The sequence below is a fragment of the Aulonocara sp. 'chitande type north' Nkhata Bay genome, linkage group LG22 (assembly GCF_057382095.1).
Source record: "Aulonocara sp. 'chitande type north' Nkhata Bay isolate Kocher_YH1m ecotype deep benthic linkage group LG22, A_spYH_male_GT1.1, whole genome shotgun sequence".
NCBI classification, from domain to species: domain Eukaryota; kingdom Metazoa; phylum Chordata; class Actinopteri; order Cichliformes; family Cichlidae; genus Aulonocara; species Aulonocara sp. 'chitande type north' Nkhata Bay.
The window spans coordinates 18,786,892-18,808,448 of NC_141364.1; the positions used below are offsets into that span (position 1 = coordinate 18,786,892).

Here is a 21,557-nt window from a genome sequence, read left to right on the forward strand (position 1 = left end):
AAACTGCAAAAAACCCAAGAGCTTCATCTCACACTCTACAGGCCTCACTCAGCATGTTAAATGTTTAAGTTCACGACAGTACAATTAGACAAAGTCTGAACATGTGTGGTGTTTATTGGAAGGTTTGCCAGGAAAAAACCCTTTCTCTCTAAAAAGAAAATGGCAGCATGCCTTAGGTTTGCATAACGTCTGAAAGGATATCTTTGGACAGACAAGACCAAAGTGGAGCTATTTGGGAATTTGGACTCTGGAACACTTTGGGGGTTGAGTAGAATCAAGAATCAAGGTGCTGCAGAGGCACAAAGTTTGGACCTCAGCATTAGTGAAATGCTGTGAGAGCTGTGCATAAATGAGTCTTTGCAAACATCAATGAACTAACGCAATGTTATAAAGAAGAGTGGGTCATAATTCCTCCATACCGATATGAGAGATTGACAGTCATACAGAAAACGATTAGTTCCTGCTAAAGGTGGTTCGACAAGCTGCTAAATCATGGGGTGCACTTTAGTTTTATGGACTTCTTTTTCTTTAAAACATGCTGCTTATGTATTCTGGTTTAGTTTTTGTTAAAGAAATTATGACACAGTACAATAGGTCAAATAAAAATCGTAAATCTTACCATGGCTCTATATTACCTGTTTGCAAAGGTATGAAGATTTCATGGTCACATTAAACCTCTAAACTGCAGGAAACACGAGGAGCTCAGAGGAGAGTACGCGAGTGGTTTAACACACCAAATTCATAAACTGGTATTTTTAAAAAAAATAAAAACGTTCAGTGCAAAACAAGACAGCATGAATTTTTATTTTAATATCAAATCTAAACCACACATTTGTAAATACACAGAGGGCGATATGCCGACTAAGCTGAAACACTTTAAATATTTACATCTGTTAGAGTCTGAGATTTTATTTTGAACTTCAGAGCATGTTCAGTTGTTTTGTAGTTTTTCCACTTCTAGTAAATTTCAAGTTCTTGACAGTCAAATCACAACACGAATATATGGTTAACAGTAGCAACAGCACATCTGAGTTTGAGATCAATGTTTCACAGCACCTTTAAAATAATGTTTTCACCCACTTGTTTTTTTTTAAGCCAACAGTAACACAGAAGCTAAGACGTCTGCGCTCCAGCTGCGTGGGCTGGATTCCAATGTCTTGGCTCACGTGGAACAAGTCCGTACTGGCCAGTTATGCAGAAACATTTCCGATAACGGTGCACGCAAATCAAGCAGCCCAATTAAGTCAGTGCTACCCGGGAACCTCCATAAACAGTCTAAGTACACAAGCTTAAATGCAAACTTGTTCTGAACTCCTGTTTGCATCATATATTAGTAATGACAGTACTTTAGCTCACACAAAATATATCTGTCAGTTTGCAGAAAAGGGTCGCTGAACTTCATTTACTGTTGGGGGGGAGTTTGAAATTTGAGTCTTCACTTGATTTCACATTGATCCCGTGTGAGTTTGCGTTTAGCTCCACGTCCTCTAACTTTTTACAAAAGCCCTGAAGATGAACTCGAGAGTTCAAGTGTCTTTTACTGACGGTCACTTTGCTTTTGGCGACAGGCTGGAAGAGTAGATGCGATAACATCTGTCCAGATGGGAAATGTGGACCATCCTCCTGTTTCAGTAATCAGCTCCTTCTTCTTCTTGCATTTGCTCCAAAGAGTTGAGGTAATCTTGAGCCAAGATCTTCTTAGGCAGAATATCTGTCCAGGAAAACAAAGCAAAAAATTTGTAAAAATGCATAGTTGAAGGAAAAGATCTCATTTTTTGTTGCAGGTCAGTGAGTGATATTAACTCAAGAGTATTAGGAAGACTCAAATGGTTTTAAACTTGGCTGTCAAAAAGTTGACACACTGCACAGCTGCACTAAAATCTACTTTCAGATTAACGTTTAAGCTTCTGTATATTTAAAATTCATCTGATATTTCACTTTATATAGATTATAACAAACTGTTTACAAAATGTTTTTACAGAAAAGCCATTTTTAAAACCTTGACATAATCATATGTCCAGAAGACGCATGCTGAGCACAAGTGGCTCCACGATGTAGTGGTTAACATGTTCGCCTTACAAAGCCTCGACAGAATGGGACACAATCCGGTGTATACCTAGTCTCCGCCCCCAGCCTGGATAAATGGCTAGAAGGAAACCATCAGGAAGGGCAGCCAGTGTAATTCTGTGCCAAACCAAACATGCACGCTCTGGTGACCTCTCCCAAAACAATCGAGCAGCCAGAAGTACCGCAGATATCACAGGCAAAACGAGCAGCAACATGCCCGAGCATTTCCACCTTAAACCCCCTGAATCGCTGGATTCAGACAGCCCGACGTTCAAAAGTAACAAAGGAGTGAGTGTGAGCTGTTTGGATACAGACCCAAAAACACCACAGGAGATAAAATGAAGTTATGAGAGAGATAAAAGTCTTATTGATGGTGTTTAAGGGTTAAAGCAGTGCCTGAGAGACTTAAACAGTGCTACTTCAAATAATCCTTAAAGTAAAGCTGGCTAAACTAACTCATCCTTTCATGAAGGTTACAACTTTAGATTTTTGTTAAAACTGTTAAAATTAGTTTTTGTTTTATGGCGATTTTAGAGCCTTTTTGTTTATACTACATTATACCAAGCAGTGTTTCTAATACTTATTCTTTTCTTAATCAGTTAATTTAATTATTTTTTTAAATTCATCGATTAATCTGGTCTTCTTGTGTTCAGCTGGTGGAGGTACTGTGAGCTGCTCCCTTATTTCCTAAGGGATAACCATAGTGGATTGATCTGCGTGTTTGATTTGGCACAAATGTTTTATCAGATGCCGTTCCTGATGTACTCCTCCTGCTTGTGCTTAATTTATGGAATTGTGTCCGTTTGTTGTGGTATTTGACCATAGAGATCCTACAGACAAGGGCTGTCAACCAATGCTCGCTTTGCAAGGGTCACATGCTAACAGGCCGGCCAGGAGCGGGAGAAGCATGAGGGGGGAAAAAAACAGAATAAAAAGCACAGACAATGTCTGAAATTGACGCTTTTGATTGCTTTTAACACCCAGTTTCTCTTTGGGTTTTTGTATGTTATAACTTTGCTCTTTTCCACAGCCAGGTGACGGACCATCAGCAGCACAAGAAAGACCCACAGAACAGTTACATGACATGTTTTTGATGCATCTGACAGCAGATGCTCTCTGCAGGTAGGCAGGTAGTTTGAAGCTGCCAGTGGACTGCAAATATACTACCTCAGCTCAACCACAGTTTGCCCTTTAGACTTCTGTGATGAATTTTTGTAGAGCCTACAGGGTAATGTACTTAAGTGGCTGACGCTGTTACCAGTCTTGATGCTTTTGTGGTGTTTTATGTGTTTATTACTTGAGGGTGATGTCCCAGTGTTTTATATGCAGTACCATCTATGACAGAAATATTTTTCTTCCTTTTTGTTGCGGTCAGTTATTTTCTGTTTTTGTTTTTGTTTTTGGAGACATACATATTTGTCCCTTACAATGGCCCTGAGAGGTGCACAAAATACAATTATTTAGGGGAGACAATAACGTGATGGAACAGCTGTTACATGTTCAGGGTGGCGTTTCTATGGTGTAGATTTGAAACAGAAGCATAAATCCCGTGAAACTGGAAACACACAACCACAACGGAACCACAGTTTCCCATTTATCTACACTTGCTGATGCTGGGTTATTTAACTACCTTAAACACTTTAATAAGCCAAAGTCTGATCAGTTATCATTACAGTAGTTCTTAGACTGTGGGTGAGGCCACTGCAGGTAGGTTCAGACATCGTGTGAAATAGGAAATTAATCGATTTTGTGCTGACTTTTATTCGGGCGTTGTGTGAGTCAGTGCGTAGAGCAACGGGGGAGGTATTAATTCACTGTTTCTAACAATCTGGACTCTGTGCAGTCTGAGATATAATCTGTAACCAGCTGGTGCATCATAGGACCGCCGAGGTGCCTGCAGGTGCCTCTCACCTGTGAGAAAGTGGAAAGTCTCCGCCTCCTGAGCGGTGTTGGCCAGGTCGCTGTACGACAGGGTGTTTGTTTCCTTCCCTGAGCCGTTGTTGAAGGAGGATAGAGCCAGGTGTTGTACAAACAGCTCCTAAAACAATAACAACAGGAGACACACACAAACGCGCTGCTTCAGCTCACATGCCCTAGACAAGCTAACGGTGCTAAAAGTGTTAGCAAATGAATGAGCTGCGGATGATGTTTAGCTTACTGTAGCTTTGGTGGTGAGGAAAAGAGCGTCCTGGTTGATGCTGGAGACATCAGGGGAGCTCTTCATGATCAGCCTCACCCTGGATATCGGTAGAGAGATCGGCTTTTTGCTGCCCGACGCTTGGTCGTCTTTGGCTGAGCTGTTATGAGACATCTTCATAAGGACAGGGCGCGAGACAAGCGGAACTTCCAAGTATTGTTTTGAACTGTGACGCGGTTTGTTTCTTCTTCGTCTGACCAGATTAAAACCGTCTGGCGGACTCGACGCTGTAACATCTCCCCCTGCTGAAGAGGAGGCACTTTGGTTAAAAATGGTTTAGCTGGTTTTAGATAGATAGATAGATAGATAGATAGATAGATAGATAGATAGATAGATAGATAGATAGATAGATAGATAGATAGATAGATAGATAGATAGATAGATCATTTATCTTGAATCTTTATACACGGATAGATGGATGGAAATTACTTTGTTACAGCAGGATAATGAATAAAAATAGTACAACTTACAGTAAATAAACAGCAGTGCCACAGGTGCATAGTGAGGGCATTATACATCAAAATTTACATATACAACAATGATTTCAAAAAAGCGGAAAAAGTAAAAGAAAAATTACGTTAGTAAAAAGCGGAAAGGTAAGACTCATTTTGTGCAAGCGGGCAAATTAATTAATAATTTATACATTATACATCTAAGAAAAACAGCTAAACATATTACCTACTCATTGTGTCGTTTTAACCAATCGTAATTTATCACTACCACAACACGATTGGTTAAAATTAATCAACATCTTCACACTCTCACAAGCTCGCCTGCGTCTATTAGCGTTGTGTCCTCCAGTCCAGTGGCGTCGCATAATTTAGTCATGTACCTAAATCTAAACCAAAGAAGAAGAACTGATGGCAGGCGCCAGCGCAGAAGAAGAATTGTGCCGCTAGTAGTGGCTATAAATGGGCTACAGATATAAACAACCCAAGTTTCTGATCAATTTGGCTGTTCTCGTAAGTAACTCAGAGCCATACCTGTTTGTTTTAAGTCGAACTGCCCCAGAAGGAAGATTTCAGCCTCTCTACCAGTGTCACAGCCACACAAACGGAGCATCTTCATCCTATCACTGAGTTCTGTGTTGTTTCTTCGCCCACCGGCGTCGTTTTAAGAAGCGGCCACGATGCCGCTGGGTTTGAAACCATGTTGCGCCGTTTGCAAGACTAATTCTTCTTCGATGTGGAAGAAAGGAAACCAGGGAGAGATCCTATGTAACAGCTGCACGGGAAAGAGCGCCAGCGGCGGGGCGTCAGGACCCTCCCTGTCCTCCATCACTCAGCCCAGCAATGGCGGAGGGAAACAGGTCAGTGAAACCCAGTGTTTCTAGATTAGAGCCAGGCCTGTTTGTGATGGTGTAAAGCCTCACGAGTTTGTCTTCGGGCTCTTTTTTTTAGACTGATGGGGCTGTGTGCAGACATTGCAGCTGCATCATTCACAGATAATCCTACAGGGAAAATATAATAGCGCTCCCGGAGCCCACGCTGAGCTGAATTAGGAAGGTTTTCCATTTCAGTTTAAATACTGACGATCACTGTGGGTTTTTTTTTTTTTGTTTGTTTGTTTTTTGTTTTTGTTTGAAGTTATTAGAAGAGCACAGGTCTCATTTCAAGACTGTAGTCTTCACTGTTCATGTGTAAAACAGTTTAACAGAAACAAGCCGGTGTGACTCCAGGAGTTTTTACATGTGGTGTCGCAGATTTGATCATAATAACTGCCTGAGAAAGCACTGGGCACAACTTTCAGGCTCTTGTGCAGCAGCCTGTGCGAAATACAGATGGCAGAACATAAAAAAATGATGCTTCAAATGAAAGTCATTTGTGTTGTACAAAGTGAAAGTATTTAAATCTTTAAATGAGAGGCGAAACATCTCAACAAACCCCCAAGATCATTTAAACCCTTATTTTTAATTAAAATTGGTAATATAGCAGTCTGTTGTCAAGTGAGATCAAACTTGAAGGGTAAACCTATATGCCTTAAACATTACATAGCTTCACATTTTACTGAGATATTTTTCACATTAAGTGATTAATCAGTTAACAAACAAACAAACTGATAGTTGTTAGTACTGGTCTTAGTATTGTCTCATTGTTTATTTTTCATCATCTTCTTCAACTGACAAGCTGCAGTCAATTGTCCAATCCCTTCTTGTGTTTGTCTATAGTCCAAGCAGGAGATCCACAGGAGGTCTGCACGTCTGAGAAGCACCAAGTACAAAGCTCCTGCATCAGAGAAAAAAGTCTCAACCAAAGGAAAAGGAAGACGACACATATTTAAACTCAAAAATGTAAGTTTGATAATGTAAATTTGATTTTTCTTCTTTCTTGAGTTCATGCATTTGACCCTTGTGTGTGCCAACCTTTTAGCCAATCAAAGCACCAGAATCTGTAGCGACTATCATCACGTCAGAATCCATATTTTATAAGGTACGGTGTTTATTGTTGCAAAGCATGAGAAACAATACTTTCACTTGAAACTGGTCTGATCTTTTTAAAGCATTAATTATATAAATTAACCTTAATCCTTTATCATTGTCAATATATCACAGGGTGTATACTACCAGATGGGAGACGTGATTAAGGTAACAGATGAAGAAGATGGGAAGCCTTACTATGCTCAGATTCGAGGCTTTGTACAGGATCAGTACTGTGAAAAAAGTGCAGCACTGACATGGCTCATCCCCACTCAAGCCAGCCCTAAGGACCAGTTCGATCCTGGCACCTATATTGTTGGTGAGCAGTTATTCTGGATCATGCAGTGCTCTAGTGGAATTTGTTCATTTAAGCTTTAAAAAACAAACAAAAATGTTTTGCAATAGGTCCAGAGGAGGATCTGCCCAGAAAGATGGAGTATTTGGAGTTTGTGTGCCACGCCCCCTCTGAGTACTTCAAGTCTCGGAGCACCCCGTTCCCTACTATCCCAATACGACCAGAAAAAGGCTATATTTGGACCCACATAGGACCCACACCAGCCCACACTGTCAAAGAGTCTGTCAGTGCCAGCAGTTAGTGGGACTGTGATTAAAGACATGGACTCTGTTCTTAAAGAAATAAATGTACATTCACATGATGCTAGTGCAGGGTCAGCAGTCGCCAGCACATCAGCAGAGCATCTGCAGAGGTAGATGTTGCAGTCAGTGGAGGTTTAAATGTAAATAAGGTTTAAATGTAATAAATACTGATATCTGGGAGGACTGTGTCATCTGTGAGGACGCAGGACGGTCTGAAATGTGACATTTGTTTTTAGTGACGCCTAGCAACAGGAGCGACGGGGTCTTTCAGTGACTAGTAACAGGAAGAAGCGTCACAAATGAGACACCCCCCGAATTACTTCAAACTTGGCACTGCCTCCAGTCCATACACCCGCCAAGTTTGAAGGAGAACAGACGACCAATGCATACAGAGATTCCTTCATTTATTAAGGAGATAATGATTTTGGGGTTTTCTGATCATTACTTCACATTTGAAGGCGAGTTGTAAGTTGATGGTAATGATGTGTCTTATTGCTTTGTGTTATTCACAAGCTGTGATGCTGAAACATATGGAAGCTTGTTTACACCATTTTTTTTTTCTTTTCCAGTGGTAGAAACAAGTTTCCATAAAAAATGTTACTTTTGTATTTGATAATAAACAAAAAGCTCTTTTCCATCACTACTGTTGCCTGTGATTTTTCTTTTGTTCCTTTTTTTAAACTGATATAAATAAATGTTTAAAAAAAAACAAAAAAAAAAAAAACAGAGATCTGATTGGTTTTTGTTCCAGCATCCTGATTGAACAAATGTCACGTTTGATTTATGTCAAAATGTTAGACTGGTGGTGTCTAAAGACTGGAATGAAGCCACTTGTGTCAGTTAAGCTCTTGACCGTGAACGTCTCATTGTAAAGTCTTTAAGTCGGTGGTTTGTGTCCGTTTCTCAGTCGGATGCTGTTCAGAGTCGTTTAAACAATAAACACACTGTTACTTTGATTTACAGACGTAAGGTTGGGTCACGTGCATCACCGATCTCTAACCAATCAAACAGAGTTTAACCGAAGCAGGAAGTGCGCGGTAGTCATCGCTCTCTGCCTGTGCACTCCTGGATAAACGTCTCGTTGAAACTTTGGAGTCGTCGGTGAAATTCCCAGTCCGCGAAAACTTCCTCATGTCTTGAGTTTTTTTTTTCTCTGAGCTGGACATGGTGAACATTTCTTGATCACAGTATGGGCAAATTCCAGTCCAAACACGGTGAGAAGTTACATCTAGTTAGCTTCTTTTTTTTATTATTATTAGAAATGAAATACTTGAAATGTCTTATCACTGCCGCTCACTGTCATCTCATTATTTGGGCAGCTTCGAAGCCCCGGCAGAGTCCAGAAGGTAAGACAGAAAAGACACATGCTGTCATAGCTAATTTGTACATGAATTTATAATTTATTTATTTATTTATTTTTTAAATATGTGGTTGTTTTTATCCTCTGCAGGACGGAGTTTGGCTTCCAGTGTGCTGAGAGAGTCGCAGAGTAGCCACATATGCAGAAGAAAGCTGACAGAGGTAATGAGTTTTATCTTTGTTCTTATATTAATAACTAATTCGAGAGAAGCTAAACCTATAACTCGCTCACCTACGTTTCCCGTATCACTGCGCTGATCTGGTGCTGACAGAAAAGAGGTTAGACCTGAAGCTGGTGCAGTACTGCCCGGGTACTATTCAGCTCCGGAAACCAGCCAGGTTTTACTAGTGATTTCGGTAATAATGTAGGATCTAAGGGCCCAAAAAGCAAAATCATATTTTGTGTAAGCTTCTTTCAACAAATAAATAAATGCACATGAGGCAACATTAAAGCCAAGTACACGTGTTCTTATAGTGCAGAAAAAACCGCACTGGCTCTTTAAACGCCTTTAACACAGCATCCAGGGCTTCATTTCAGTCGTGCCAGCTTGAGGACAAACTGCTCACATCTATCCAGGAGACATAAAAGATGTTTGGAAGGTGGTCGTTTATTTATTTCTCCACCCTTCCTCCTCCATCTCTATAAAGAGACTTCCAAGTCTGTGAAGTTCAGCACACCCACCCCCCTCCAGACAGCGAGGTCTTTATGCCCAACTTCACTGAGGGGGAAAAAGAGAAAAAAGGAAAAAAAAAATCCACATCTGGGACTGCTTTCCTGCCCCAGCCAGACGGGTGAGGGTGTGAGGTGGGGTGTTTGGGGCTGGAGTGGGTGAAGTGTGGCTTGTTTCATTTCATAAATGGCATCAAGTGTAATAATGTTTTTTTTTAATTTGTTTGCTTCTGAGACCACCTGATTAAAAACACTGATTGCATTTGTCTTACACACTTTAAGGACAGAAAATTCACTGATCCAGCTTTTCAAGTGTTTGATCTCTTAATATCTTTGGGCATAACTTGTTATTTTAAGGCCAATAAAGTCTGAAGCTCAGGACAATATTTGCACAGGGCTGCTGTAAGAAAAAAAAAAGTTCTGGAAAGTTCTGCAGTTTGGAAAAAGATGTTGACTCTGCCAAGATGTTTAAAGGGCTGTGGTGGAGGTTCTGCGCTTGGAGCACTTCCTGCGATTACATTTTCCAACCCAATGTAGTTTTATCCCCCATGACACCACTGCTGTGAAGTGGTAATGTCAAAAACATCTCTTTTTCCAAAAGATGACTCCGTTCTTTGCATCTTTGTTAGAAAGTCTTCCCCTTAAAATCACATTTAAAACATTTCCTTGTCACAGTTTTCGCAGAGGTGACAGATTAAAGATGATTTTTAGAAGCTGGAACAGTTTAAAAAAGATTTTGTAGAGATAACTAAACAATGAAGTCTTTTATGTGCAACGTTCGATGTATCCAGTGAGGGGGGAGGAGGGGAGCGCCGTGGGTAAAAATTTTAAACACGCCGACTCATAGGTGAATGTTTACATACCTGTCAAGTACCACTGAGGCAGGCTCAGGTGTTGACAGGTTGACTGTCTAAAGAACGGACAAACCTGTTTCCTTTCCTATGATCTTCCGTCAAGTATGTGTGCAGAAAAGAGGCTGAATAATTACAGTTTTAAGTAAATGTTGGCATACTGAGCAGAAAAGGCGTGGCGAGTTTAACTTGAAGTTCAAAGAAAACAATCCTGTCTAGTTTTTGGTTTAGACAGAGAATCCAAACTTCTTTTCAAAAATAATGTGTTCAAAATGTGGATTTTGTGATTATATTTGGGTTATAGTCCATCCCGCAAGCCAATTATAGACCAAACAATCTGAGTTTGTTCACTTACATTCCTCAAATTGAATTCTACCAAATGTGAAGTTGTTTTAGTTGCTTAGCTAAATGTTCAAAATACCAGATTGATAGAAGCAGCTCAATGTGAACTATCGGTAAACATGTAAATATGCATTAGTATACAGTCATGTGATAAAGAGGGTTTACACAGTTGTGCAGGAAAACTAAGTCCACACTTACCGCTTCCGTAGGAATTATGCAGCAGCCGGGAGCTGCCAATTAAATGCATTTGATTAACTGATCAAGAGAGTTTGAGCACCTCTAAAAACAGATGTTTGGCCGGTTTACTGGTCTGGAGCATTCAGGTGTGTTTTAACACAATGCCAAGGAGGAAAAATGTCATCAGTGATCTTAAAGAAACTTAATTGTTGATGTCCATCCATCTGGGAGGAGTTAAAAGGCCATTTCCAAACAGTTTAAGTTCATCATTCTACAGCTAATGGAAAACATTTAAGCTAGCTGTCAATCTTCCCAGGAGTGGATGCCTCAGCATATTCACCCCAAAGTCAGACTGTTCAGTGCTCAGAGAAAAGCCCAAAAACTTAGTTAACATGTTAAATGTTACAGCTCATGACAGTACAATTAGAAAAAGACTGAAAAAGACTGGCTTGTCTGGAAGTGTTTCCAGGAGAAATGCTCTTCTTTGTAAAAAGGTTGCACAACTTAGGTTTGCAAAGTTGGACCTCAAAAAACTGCAAGACTTCTGGAAAAATGTCCTTTGGACGGATGAGACCAAAGTGGAAATGTTTGACCATAAAGCACAGCATCACATTTGGAGAAAACCAAACTCAGCATATCAGCACAAACACCTCACACCAACTTTCAAGCACGGTGGTGGAGGGGGGATGGTTTGGGCTTGTTTTGCAGCCACAGGACTCACCACTTTGCAGTCATCGAGTTAACCCTGAATTCCTCTGAATACCAAAGTATTCTAGATTCAAATGTGTGGCCACATGTCTGAGAGGTAAAGCTTGGCCAAAACTACAACGATCCCCAAAACATCAGCAAACAGAAAGGCTGAAAAAAAAAAAATCGAGGTCATGCATAGGACCCTCAATGAACTGAAGCAATGCTGTAAAGAAGAGTTGGCCAAAATTCCTCCATAACAATGTGAGAGACCACTGAAGTGGTTCTACAGGCTATTAGGTGTGGACCTAGTTGCATAGATGTGCATCAGCTACACATTAGTGAAATGAACTCAAGCTGCTCACTGAAATCAGGATGGGTCCATGGACTGACGGGTGATGCCGCCTTCTCTCATCAAAGCTTCACTGCAGGCAGAGCGTGGCAGGATACGCTGGGTGTGTTGCCTGCATCTGAACACGAATGCGGGTGTGCAGACATGCCCACAAATTATCACTCCCTGTGTTGCTCAACTGCATCTGCTGAAGCATCAGTGTGACACGGGTGAGGGACATGTTGGCAGATAAGAGGCTTTTTGTTCCTGTCTTCTTTTGTTTTGCACTGGAAGACTAAAGCAGAAAAAGATTAATTTTCTTGAAGTATTATTTATTCGTGAGCCGGGTGGCGGCCAGGAGCGGAGGCCCTGGCGGACCGACCCCCGGCTGCCAAGACTGGCAATAGGGACATGGAATGTCACCTCTCTGGTGGGGAAGGAGCCTGAGTTGGTGCGTGAGGTTGAGAGGTACCGGCTAGATATAGTTGGGCTCACCTCTACGCATTGTCTGGGCTCTGGAACCAGTCTCCTGGAGAGGGGCTGGACTCTGTCTCAGTCTGGAGTTGCCCCTGGTGAGAGGCGGCGGGCTGGGGTGGGTATTCTTATATCCCCTCGGCTTGCTGCCGGTACGTTGGGGTTTTTCCCGGTGGACGAGAGGGTTTGTTCCCTGCGCCTTAGGGTCGGGGAACGGGTCCTGACTGTCATCTGCGCTTATGCGCCGAGTGGCAGTTCGGAGTACCCAGCCTTCTTAGAGTCCCTGGGGGGGGTGCTGGAAGGTGCTCCACCTGGAGACTCTGTTGTCCTGCTGGGAGACTTCAATGCTCACGTGGGTAACGACAGCGAGACCTGGAGGGGCGTGATTGGGAGGAACGGCCTCCCTGATCTGAACCCGAGCGGTGCTTTGTTATTGGACTTCTGTGCTAATCACAGTTTGGCCATAACGAACACCCTGTTCGAACATAAGAGTGTCCATAAGTGCACGTGGCACCAGGATGCTCTAGGCCGTAGGTCGATGATCGATTTTGTAATCGTATCACCAGACCTGCGACCATATGTTCTGGACACTCGGGTAAAGAGAGGGGCTGAGCTGTCAACTGATCACCACCTGGTGGTGAGTTGGATCAGGTGGCGGGGGAGGACGCTGGACAGACCTGGTGCACCTAAACGCGTAGTGAGGGTGTGCTGGGAACGTCTAGCAGAGGCCCCAGTCCGCGAGATCTTCAACGCACACCTCCGGCAGAGCTTCAACAGCATTCCGAGGGAGACTGGGGACATTGAGTCCGAATGGACCATGTTCAGCGTCTCCATTGCCGAAGCTGCTGCATTGAGCTGCGGCCGCAAGGTGGTTGGTGCCTGCCGTGGTGGTAATCCCCGAACCAAATGGTGGACACCAGAGGTGAAGGGAGCCACCAGGCTGAAGAAGGAGGCCTATCGGGCTTGGTTAGCCTGTGGGACTCCGGAGGCAGCCGACAGGTATCGACAGGCCAAGCGGAATGCGGCTCGGGCAGTGGCTGAAGCAAAAACTCGGGTGTGGGAGGAGTTCGGAGAGGCCATGGAAAAAGACTTTCGGACTGCCTCGAAGAGATTCTGGCAAACCGTCAGGCGTCTCAGGAGGGGAAAGCGGTGCTCTACCTGCACTGTGTATAGTGCTGGCGGAGCGCTGTTGACGTCGACTGAGAAAATTGTCGGGCGGTGGAAGGAATACTTCGAGGACCTCCTTAATCCCACTGACACGTCTTCCGGGGAGGAAGCAGAGTCTGGGGATGAGGGGTGTGACCCACCGATTTCCGGGGGCGAGGTCACTGAGGCAGTTAAACAACTCCTTGGTGGCAGAGCCCCTGGTGTCGATGAGGTCCGCCCCGAGTTCCTGAAGGCTCTGGACGTTGTAGGGCTGTCTTGGTTGACACGTCTCTGCAATGTTGCGTGGAGATCAGGGGCAGTACCTGTGGACTGGCAGACCGGGGTGGTGGTCCCCATCTTCAAGAAGGGGGACCGGAGGGTGTGTTCCAACTACAGGGGGATCACACTCCTCAGCCTCCCCGGGAAAGTCTATGCCAGGGTGCTGGAGAGGAGGGTTCGTCCGCTAGTCGAACCTCGGATACAGGAGGAACAATGCGGTTTTCGTCCTGGTCGCGGAACACTGGACCAGCTCTTTGTCCTCTCGAGGATACTTGAGGGTGCATGGGAGTTTGCCCAACCAGTCTACATGTGTTTTGTGGACCTGGAGAAGGCATTCGACCGTGTCCCTCGGGGCGTCCTGTGGGAGGTGTTGCGCGAGTATGGGGTGTCTGGCCCATTGCTACGGGCCATTCAATCCCTATACAACCGTTGCAAGAGCTTGGTTCGCATTGCCGGCAATAAGTCGGACTCGTTCCCGGTGGGTGATGGGCTCCGCCAGGGCTGCCCTTTGTCTCCGGTTCTGTTCATAATTTTTATGGACAGGATTTCTAGGCGCAGCCAAGTGGCGGAGGGCTTTCGCTTTGGTGGCCTCAGAATCTCATCTCTGATTTTTGCGGATGATGTGGTTCTGTTGGCTTCATCGGGTGAGGGCCTCCAGCTCGCACTGGAGCGGTTCGCAGCCGAGTGTAACGCAGCGGGAATGAGGATCAGCACCTCCAAATCTGAGGCCATGGTTCTCAGCCGGAAAAGGGTGGAGTGCCCACTCCGGGTCGGGGATGAGTTCCTGCCCCAAGTGGAGGAGTTCAAGTATCTCGGGGTCTTGTTCGCGAGTGATGGGAGAAGGGAGCTGGAGATCGACAGACGGATTGGGGCTGCGGCTGCAGTAATGCGGACGCTGCACCGGTCAGTCGTGGTGAAGAGGGAGCTGAGTGTAAAAGCGAAGCTCTCAATTTACCGGTCGATCTACGTCCCTACCCTCACCTATGGCCACGAGCTGTGGGTAGTGACCGAAAGAACGAGATCGCGGATACAAGCGGCGGAAATGAGCTTCCTCCGAAGGGTGGCTGGCCTCTCCCTTAGAGATAGGGTGAGAAGTTCGGCCATCCGGGAGGGGCTTAGAGTAGAGCAGCTGCTGCTCCACATCGAAAGGAGCCAGCTGAGGTGGTTCGGGCATCTGGCAAGGATGCCCCCTGGGCGCCTCCTGGGCGAGGTGTTCCAGGCATGTCCCACCGGGAGGAGGCCCCGGGGCAGACCCAGGACACGCTGGAGAGATTATATCTCTCGGCTGGCCTGGGAACGCCTTGGTATTCCCCCGGACAAGCTGGAGGAGGTGGCTGGGGAGAGGGAGGTCTGGACCTCTTTGCTTAGGCTGCTACCCCCGCGACCCGACCTCGGATAAGCGGATGAAGATGGATGGATGGATGGTATTATTTATTCGATATTTTTCAAGTAACAGAAATTGATCCAAGTCCTTTCATCAACCCTGTCTGCTGTAGGATTTGAAAATATGTGTAAATGCATATAAGTATATAATGGATTTAGAGGATTTAAAGTAAGCTGACTTATAACAGTCAACACATATACAGTGTGTCTAAACCTAAACCTGAAGTGCAAAGAGGTCCAGCCAAGACTCAGGATTTAAGTGAGCGTTTTCATCTTCGTGTATTTATGCAAGAAAGCATGCGAAAAGATGTCAACCATTCAAAAACATGCGGGTAAACCGGCTTTCTTCTTCTTTGCAGTGCCGTATGTTTGTGTGTTTAAACGTGTGCAAAGTAAGCCAAAAGTATTCATACCACTGCTTTGTGTTTTGGGGTTCATAAAAAGGAAAAATGCACAGATTATTCAACATTGCTCACATCTGGAGATCCATCTTCACACTCACGGGACAAGAAAATCACTTAATTGCTTCCTCCCGCTCTTAAATGTGTCCTCTGATAATTTACACTCTTGACTCTTTTCACAGAACTTGTATGTGGAATTGAGGAAAAGCACTTCTGATCATAACTGCGACATGAAGGGTGAGTGGGCGATCACACGTCATCCTGTTTCCCGTCTAAGGTCTTTAAAGGTTTAATTGTTTAGTGAATGTCATCGGGTTTTATCCACTTAAACGAAACAATGGAAATAGTTCATATAAGACTAAGACAGAGCCTTACATGAGTAATCAGAAAGATACAAGATAGACCGCAATAATTTTAAGTACCCATAAACTGTGAGTCTGTTAAAAAAGAGAATTATGATGCATTTTTGTGCTGTTTAGTGGTTCAGCCACCAGAAGAAGAGAAGACGCCCGATAAAGGGACCAATTTTCACTTCAAGTGCAAGAAGGAAACAAAGAGGAGCAGCAGCCGTGCTGCTGTGAGTGAGGTAACTGGTAACCTCGTTATTTGATATTCAAATAACGTTATAATATAGTATAATTGTAGCAACTGGTGTGTACTCAGATTTTGGTTTTTCCAAGACTGGTGGGGTTGGGTGCCGGGACTTCGTGGAGTTTTCTAGTAAAACATGATGAGACGACGACTCCTGACTGTGAAGAAGTCTCGCAGAAAAAGCTGCATAAACACCCATTTTTAAATATGTATTCTTGAAATGGACTAAACAAACCTGATAAAACATGTTATCTTATCAGGTTGGTTGCAGGCTGTTATGGAGGATTTTGCTATTATAAAGGGGCTGTAATGTTCTCAGTGGCCAATTTGTTTTTTTTAGCCATTTAAGTGCTTATATTTATTGAGACAATCACATGGGAGCAACTCATGTGATTGTTAGAGAGAGATGGGTATTTCAGAAACTGCTGATCTGCTGGGATTTTCCCACATGCTCATCTCTAGGCCTTGTAGAAGTTTTTGATTTTGGGGTCAGAGGAGAATGGCCAGTTTGCTTTGAGCTGATAGGAAGGCAACAGTAGTTCAAATAACCAGTCATATGCAGAAGAGCATCTCTGAGCATCTCTGAACTGTGAAGGGCTACAGCAGCAGAAGACCACACCGGGTGCCACTCCTATCAGCTGAGAACAGGAAACTGTGAAAGCGTAGCTCCATCCTGCCTTTTGTCAGTAGTTCAGGCTGCTTGTGGTGTAATAGTGTGGGGATATTTTGTCAATATGGCCAAAACCTCTGAAGAATGTTTTCAGCACTTGTTGAATCTGTGCCATGAAGAATTAAAGCATCTCTGAAAGCAAAAGGGAGTGTAATAGTAAGGTGTACCTAATAATAATAATAATAATAATAATAATAATAATAATAATAATAATAATAATAATAATAATAATAATAATAAAATGTCTCATGAGTGTAAAGTTACAGTACATATACATATAATAAGCAAATACACATATTACTGTAAATGACAAACTATGGCATCAGTATTATTCTGACAGCATGTTCGCATGTGAACACAGGGCATGGAGGGTAACGTGCAGCCTGGAGACGACTCTCAGCAGGAGTGGACCTTCACATTGTACAATTTTGACAACACAGATGAGGTCAAGAAAGAGGTAAGAGAGGGGTTTTTGTTTTTGCTGCTGACATATTTCAGATGTAAAATGTCTCTGTATGCAGTGTGTATATCTGTGTTCTGCAGGACATGTCCAGCCTGATGCACTCCGTGTTTGAGGTTTTAAAGACATCGGTGAAGCAACCTTGCAGTGGTACAAGGCCCCTCAGGATCAAGCTAGCTGTAACTTCCTCACATTATCCAAACAAGAGCTCAAACACAGGTACGTGTTATTGTGATTTTTAGGATTTAAGGACCCAAAACTAAACAGTTCATGACCGTCAAGATTTTAATAAGCTTCTAAACTGTCAGCAATGCCAACATCCTGCACTCACTGAAAACAGATGCAGAGCAGGAGCAGAGTGGATCTCAGGAAGCTGGACGTCCAATGAGAAGGCTCTTCTGTGTGGATGAAAACAAAGAGCGCAGAAAGCACTACCAGGATCTAGCTGGCATTGAAAATTATGCCTCCAAGTTTGACAATGCAGGTATCATAAAAGCTCCATTAATTCTGTGTGTGTGTGTGTGTGTCCGTCCGTCCGTCCGTCCGTCTTCTGGAAAATACACTTAAGGGTTTTTTTCTTCTGTTTTTTTTTTTTTTTTAGACTCACCTCCTCTTCAGCACCATCTAGTGGTGCACTGTGAGAACACTGTGCATTCTGAGTCACCTCAAGACCTCCGTGTTGTTTACTCCATGAGAAGCAGATCCATGTGTGATAGGACCAGAGCTGAGAGAAAGTCCTGCAGGTTGCATGGCCGGCATCCTGCTTCGTGGTGCCATCCTACCCAGACTCTCCTTCGAGCCTCCCAGAGCCTCCCGCGTCGCTCCCACAGCAGGAAGCTTCATTCCACGGTACAATATTCTGCCTCGCCCCATACACACGCTGGCTTCCAGGCACAGCCAGGACAAGACAGGGAGACGTTTTACAGCCTTCAGCCTTCCTTTGGTGTCCCGCTGGCCCAGAGACATGAGCACCATCACTTCCATGAGCATCATCACCATCATCACCACTACCACCCATCATAACCTCATGTAATACACATCATATAAGACAGGTAAGAGCAGCTTAGTAATATTTTAGCTTAGTCTTCACCTTATTCTGGATTTTCTTTTCTCATCAGTGCCCCAATACAGATATTATAATGTCAAATGTGAGACACATGCAATAAAGTTGTTTAGACTGTTATTATTTATATGAGGATGGCTCTGTTAGTACAATGGCAGTGACCACAGTATCTCCCCTGACAAAAATCCTCAGTTGCACAACAATGCCCTGCAAGCATGCACCTCTATGTTGTACAAAGTAGTTTGGTTGGAAAAGAATAGCAGATACATAAAATGAAGTACATGATGGCAAAATAGTTAAACCTGTGTTTAAACGCCAAACATTTGGTGTGCTGTGAGGAGGAAAGTGAAGCTTCTCGTGAGGATTCAGATGTTGTTCCTGCTAATCTGTCTGGCAAAAGTTGCAAATAGAAACCACGTCCAGCGAAGGACGTGAGACAGCTGTTGCTATTTATAACCTCAACCCTCTTACTTACCCTCTGTGCCTCTCTCCTGCCTCACCAGAGCAAAACACCCAGAGAGACAGCAACAGAAGATACCAACGGAGCAGCAGCTACAAAAGAGACAAGACGCTGAATCAAATACATACCAACACACACAAAAAAAACTAAAGACATGAAGTCCCTGCGATTCCTTGCTGCTGAGGGCTTCATTCAGGCTGGTGCGAGAACTCTGGAAAACCTCACCTGTGTGTCTTTTAACCTCTACCCACTTCTCTTCAAGGCCTGCTACCTCCACGAGCAGGCTGAGGTGCTGCATGCTTTGGTCCAGATGTGGCCTCTTCCTGAACTCAACCTACAAAGACTTCTGGGAAAGACAGCCGACTGTCAGTTAGACCTCACATCTCGCACCTGCCGGCTTTGTCTGGAAGCAATTCTCAACGGCCTAAAGGTACCAAACCACCCACCTTGAATGTACCCCTAATCATTTTCATTTCAGTTGCATTTCTGTTGTCATTGCCTTAAAACACTCATGAATAGTCACCTTTAATGTAATATTCTCTTGTTTTCTAAGGATTATGTGCTGTCTCCCCCGAGAACATATGCCAAGAGCCTTCACACGGTGGACCTGACTGCCCTTAAGGACACTGAGCATCAGGCCTGCCCTTGTAAATCCACCCTGGGTCGATGGGCAAGAACCCAGCTCCTGACAAAACTGTGCTACGAGACCATGGTGGCCATGCAAGATACGGACGTGTCCCAATCTGCCTTTGAAACATCTGTTGATGTCCGTCTGAACGGCTTCGTCACAGGCCGCAACTACGAGCTGGTAGCTCAGGCCTTCCTGCTCCTCCGTTACTGTCCCCTGAAGCTTCGCTTTGTTAGTTTTAGGGCGGATTCTCTCACTCTCAAGCAGCTGTTCTATGTTCTTCGCCTAGCAGAGCCAGAGTCCATCACAAAGCTGGAGGTGGTGCACAATATTCCTCTAGAGGCCTCACACCTGGAGGTGCTGCTGTCCAGGGTGGAATTCCCCAAATTACAGTCTCTGACCCTGCCAGCCAGCGCCCTGGATGTCAGGAGGCTCGGCTCTGACGACGAGGATCTGCTGGCCACCATTGGCAACCTGCTGGCACGACTGAGCAGCCTCACTGAGCTCTATGTTGGTTTTTCTACTCTCACTGGACACCTGCGGAGACTGCTAAAGTGAGTACAAGCACAGCAATAAAGAGACAGACAACAAGGTGCCCTAAGTTTGTCTATTCATGTAATGCATGCTGATTTTAGACCTGATCAGCAACAACACCAAGAGCTTTAACACAGCTCAAAATACCCACCTTTAACCTTTGTCAATTGTACAACAGTGGAAGGTATTCTGTTGTTAAAATTGCTGATGTGGTGCCAGTGCGAGGACAGGTGGCTGCAGGACAAAGACCCGCTGGGTATTCTTCACCTTCAAATGGAAATAGAACAGGAGCGAGTATGCACAGTATAGATTTTGTAATGTAAAATGTTTTGATGCTCAATAAACAAGGTGTAGATGAGCAAAAGCTTGCAGCACATTGTTCATAAAATTAACAAATAAGTGAGCAAAGACTTTGACAAAAGATTGAATTTGCGTTTACAAAGATGTACAGATGGGTGACCAACCAACATAATGAAAAACATTTTCATACTGATGAAGTGGATCTCTACGTCCTTCACTGATTTAACGTAACACTTCCGTCTAAGGAAAACGTGCCAGCCTGTAGTGTATAAGAGCCATGAGTGTTCTCTTTTATCCTTTGTCACCTGTTAGCTGTACCTTTTTAAGCATTTCCTGTACCGCTCCTGTTTGACTACAAATGTCTACCTCTATTAGCATTTCATACCAGAGTCATTTTTATTCTCCCTTGTTTCCTTCTCAGTCCTCTCAACACACCTCTACTATGCTTGGAGTTGGCCAACTGCTGCCTGAACCGTGTAGACATGACCTACCTGGCCAACAGTCTCCACAGTGAGACCCTGGTTCACCTTGACATCAGTGGACACAACCTCTTTGACTCTTTCTCCACCCCTGTACACAAATTGCTTAGCAGGAGTTCGGGAACTCTGGCGAGATTGGCTCTCGAGGAGTGCAACATAAAGGACGAGCACATGGACGCTTTCACTAATGCTCTGGCTTGCTGTCAGCAACTGGAGGAGCTCAGACTTATGGGAAACCCTCTGACATCTGTTGCCCTGCTTAGGTTATTCTCCACTCTATCTGTAGGGTTTCCCAAGTTAAGGTACATAGAGGCACCTGTGCCCCGTGAATGTTACGCAGATGATGTCACGTATCCTCTGGACGATTCGGTCTTGCTGCGTTACAACACGGAGCTGTTTCAGGAGATCAGGATCCAGCTGATGGCCATCCTGGAAAGAGCAGATAGAGATGGGGTGGAAGTGTGCACCCCCATCATGGGGGCCTACGATCCAGACATCAATGAAACTAGTAATGAGCTAGGGGTGTCCATGTTGAAATCTTTTAACGCCGTCATCGGCACTTTTATAGGTACGATAACCGATGTGAACAACAGGAGATCCCAGACTTGGAAAGACGATTGATTTTTACTGTGACTAGTCCTGAGCTCAAAGTCTGCTGCTTCATTCAAACCTGTGAAAATGGATCCAGTAAACCAGATTTAACTATAGTTAAGACAGGGATTATGTTAGTGTCAACAAATGCTAACTGTTTTCTTCCAGGACCCTATTATATAAAACTAAACAGATGTGCAATGCAGATAGCAACTATAGTGGTTATTGCTAAGATGTTTTATTAGCTGTATATACAGTGCATGTTGTTTTAATTTATATATTCTTGTTTAAATGCTGTAACTATATTTATAAGCAGCCCAACACTGAAACATGTGACAGATCCTTCTATAGTAATTCTGAAACTGTAATTTGTCATATCAATATATCAAATAAATGACAGACAT

At 43.9% G+C, this 21,557-nt stretch overlaps 4 protein-coding genes across 4 annotated transcripts; 3 read left to right on the forward strand and 1 right to left on the reverse strand.

Moving 5' to 3' along the window:
- Nucleotides 1-788: 788 nt before the first annotated feature.
- chrac1 (chromatin accessibility complex subunit 1) lies at nucleotides 789-5,489 on the reverse strand. The gene is made up of 4 exons (XM_086280654.1): nucleotides 5,248-5,489; nucleotides 4,226-4,509; nucleotides 3,979-4,105; nucleotides 789-1,711 (listed from the first exon to the last, which is right to left on the reverse strand). The coding sequence occupies exons 1-4, from the start codon at nucleotides 5,330-5,332 to the stop codon at nucleotides 1,629-1,631; spliced, it is 579 nt and encodes a 192-aa protein (XP_086136780.1). The 5' UTR covers nucleotides 5,333-5,489; the 3' UTR covers nucleotides 789-1,628.
- gatad1 (GATA zinc finger domain containing 1) lies at nucleotides 5,116-7,917 on the forward strand. The gene is made up of 5 exons (XM_086280653.1): nucleotides 5,116-5,573; nucleotides 6,432-6,554; nucleotides 6,634-6,693; nucleotides 6,816-6,999; nucleotides 7,086-7,917. Exons 1-5 carry the CDS (start codon nucleotides 5,394-5,396, stop codon nucleotides 7,274-7,276), a joined length of 738 nt encoding a protein of 245 aa, XP_086136779.1. The 5' UTR covers nucleotides 5,116-5,393; the 3' UTR covers nucleotides 7,277-7,917.
- A 171-nt stretch (nucleotides 7,918-8,088) lies between these two features.
- LOC147304016 (protein naked cuticle homolog 2) lies at nucleotides 8,089-18,785 on the forward strand. The gene is made up of 10 exons (XM_086280700.1): nucleotides 8,089-8,491; nucleotides 8,597-8,623; nucleotides 8,728-8,798; nucleotides 15,560-15,614; nucleotides 15,857-15,963; nucleotides 17,000-17,095; nucleotides 17,182-17,317; nucleotides 17,439-17,582; nucleotides 17,700-18,150; nucleotides 18,665-18,785. Exons 1-9 carry the CDS (start codon nucleotides 8,467-8,469, stop codon nucleotides 18,119-18,121), a joined length of 1,083 nt encoding a protein of 360 aa, XP_086136826.1. The 5' UTR covers nucleotides 8,089-8,466; the 3' UTR covers nucleotides 18,122-18,150; nucleotides 18,665-18,785.
- lrrc14b (leucine rich repeat containing 14B) lies at nucleotides 18,678-21,549 on the forward strand. Its single transcript, XM_086280698.1, has 3 exons — nucleotides 18,678-19,051; nucleotides 19,175-19,803; nucleotides 20,505-21,549. Exons 1-3 carry the CDS (start codon nucleotides 18,776-18,778, stop codon nucleotides 21,181-21,183), a joined length of 1,584 nt encoding a protein of 527 aa, XP_086136824.1. The 5' UTR covers nucleotides 18,678-18,775; the 3' UTR covers nucleotides 21,184-21,549.
- The last annotated feature ends 8 nt before the right edge of the window (nucleotides 21,550-21,557 follow it).

What these genes read in the sequence shown, in the direction of transcription:
- lrrc14b (XM_086280698.1), top strand. Translation starts at nt 18,776, where the DNA reads ATGAAGTCCCTGCGATTCCTTGCTGCTGAGGGCTTCATTCAGGCTGGT. An exon ending in CAATTCTCAACGGCCTAAAG is followed by an intron (nt 19,052 to 19,174) that starts GTACCAAACCAC and finishes TTGTTTTCTAAG; the next exon opens with GATTATGTGCTGTCTCCCCC. An exon ending in CACCTGCGGAGACTGCTAAA is followed by an intron (nt 19,804 to 20,504) that starts GTGAGTACAAGC and finishes TTTCCTTCTCAG; the next exon opens with TCCTCTCAACACACCTCTAC.
- LOC147304016 (XM_086280700.1), top strand. Translation starts at nt 8,467, where the DNA reads ATGGGCAAATTCCAGTCCAAACACG. An exon ending in TCATAACTGCGACATGAAGG is followed by an intron (nt 15,615 to 15,856) that starts GTGAGTGGGCGA and finishes TGTGCTGTTTAG; the next exon opens with TGGTTCAGCCACCAGAAGAA. An exon ending in AAACAAGAGCTCAAACACAG is followed by an intron (nt 17,318 to 17,438) that starts GTACGTGTTATT and finishes CACTGAAAACAG; the next exon opens with ATGCAGAGCAGGAGCAGAGT.
- gatad1 (XM_086280653.1), top strand. Translation starts at nt 5,394, where the DNA reads ATGCCGCTGGGTTTGAAACCATGTTGCGCCGTTTGCAAGACTAATTCT. An exon ending in ACATATTTAAACTCAAAAAT is followed by an intron (nt 6,555 to 6,633) that starts GTAAGTTTGATA and finishes CCAACCTTTTAG; the next exon opens with CCAATCAAAGCACCAGAATC. An exon ending in TCCTGGCACCTATATTGTTG is followed by an intron (nt 7,000 to 7,085) that starts GTGAGCAGTTAT and finishes GTTTTGCAATAG; the next exon opens with GTCCAGAGGAGGATCTGCCC.
- chrac1 (XM_086280654.1), bottom strand. Translation starts at nt 5,332, where the DNA reads ATGAAGATGCTCCGTTTGTGTGGCTGTGACACTGGTAGAGAGGCTGAA. An exon ending in TCCTCACCACCAAAGCTACA is followed by an intron (nt 4,106 to 4,225) that starts GTAAGCTAAACA and finishes TTATTGTTTTAG; the next exon opens with GAGCTGTTTGTACAACACCT. An exon ending in GACTTTCCACTTTCTCACAG is followed by an intron (nt 1,712 to 3,978) that starts GTGAGAGGCACC and finishes TTTCCTGGACAG; the next exon opens with ATATTCTGCCTAAGAAGATC.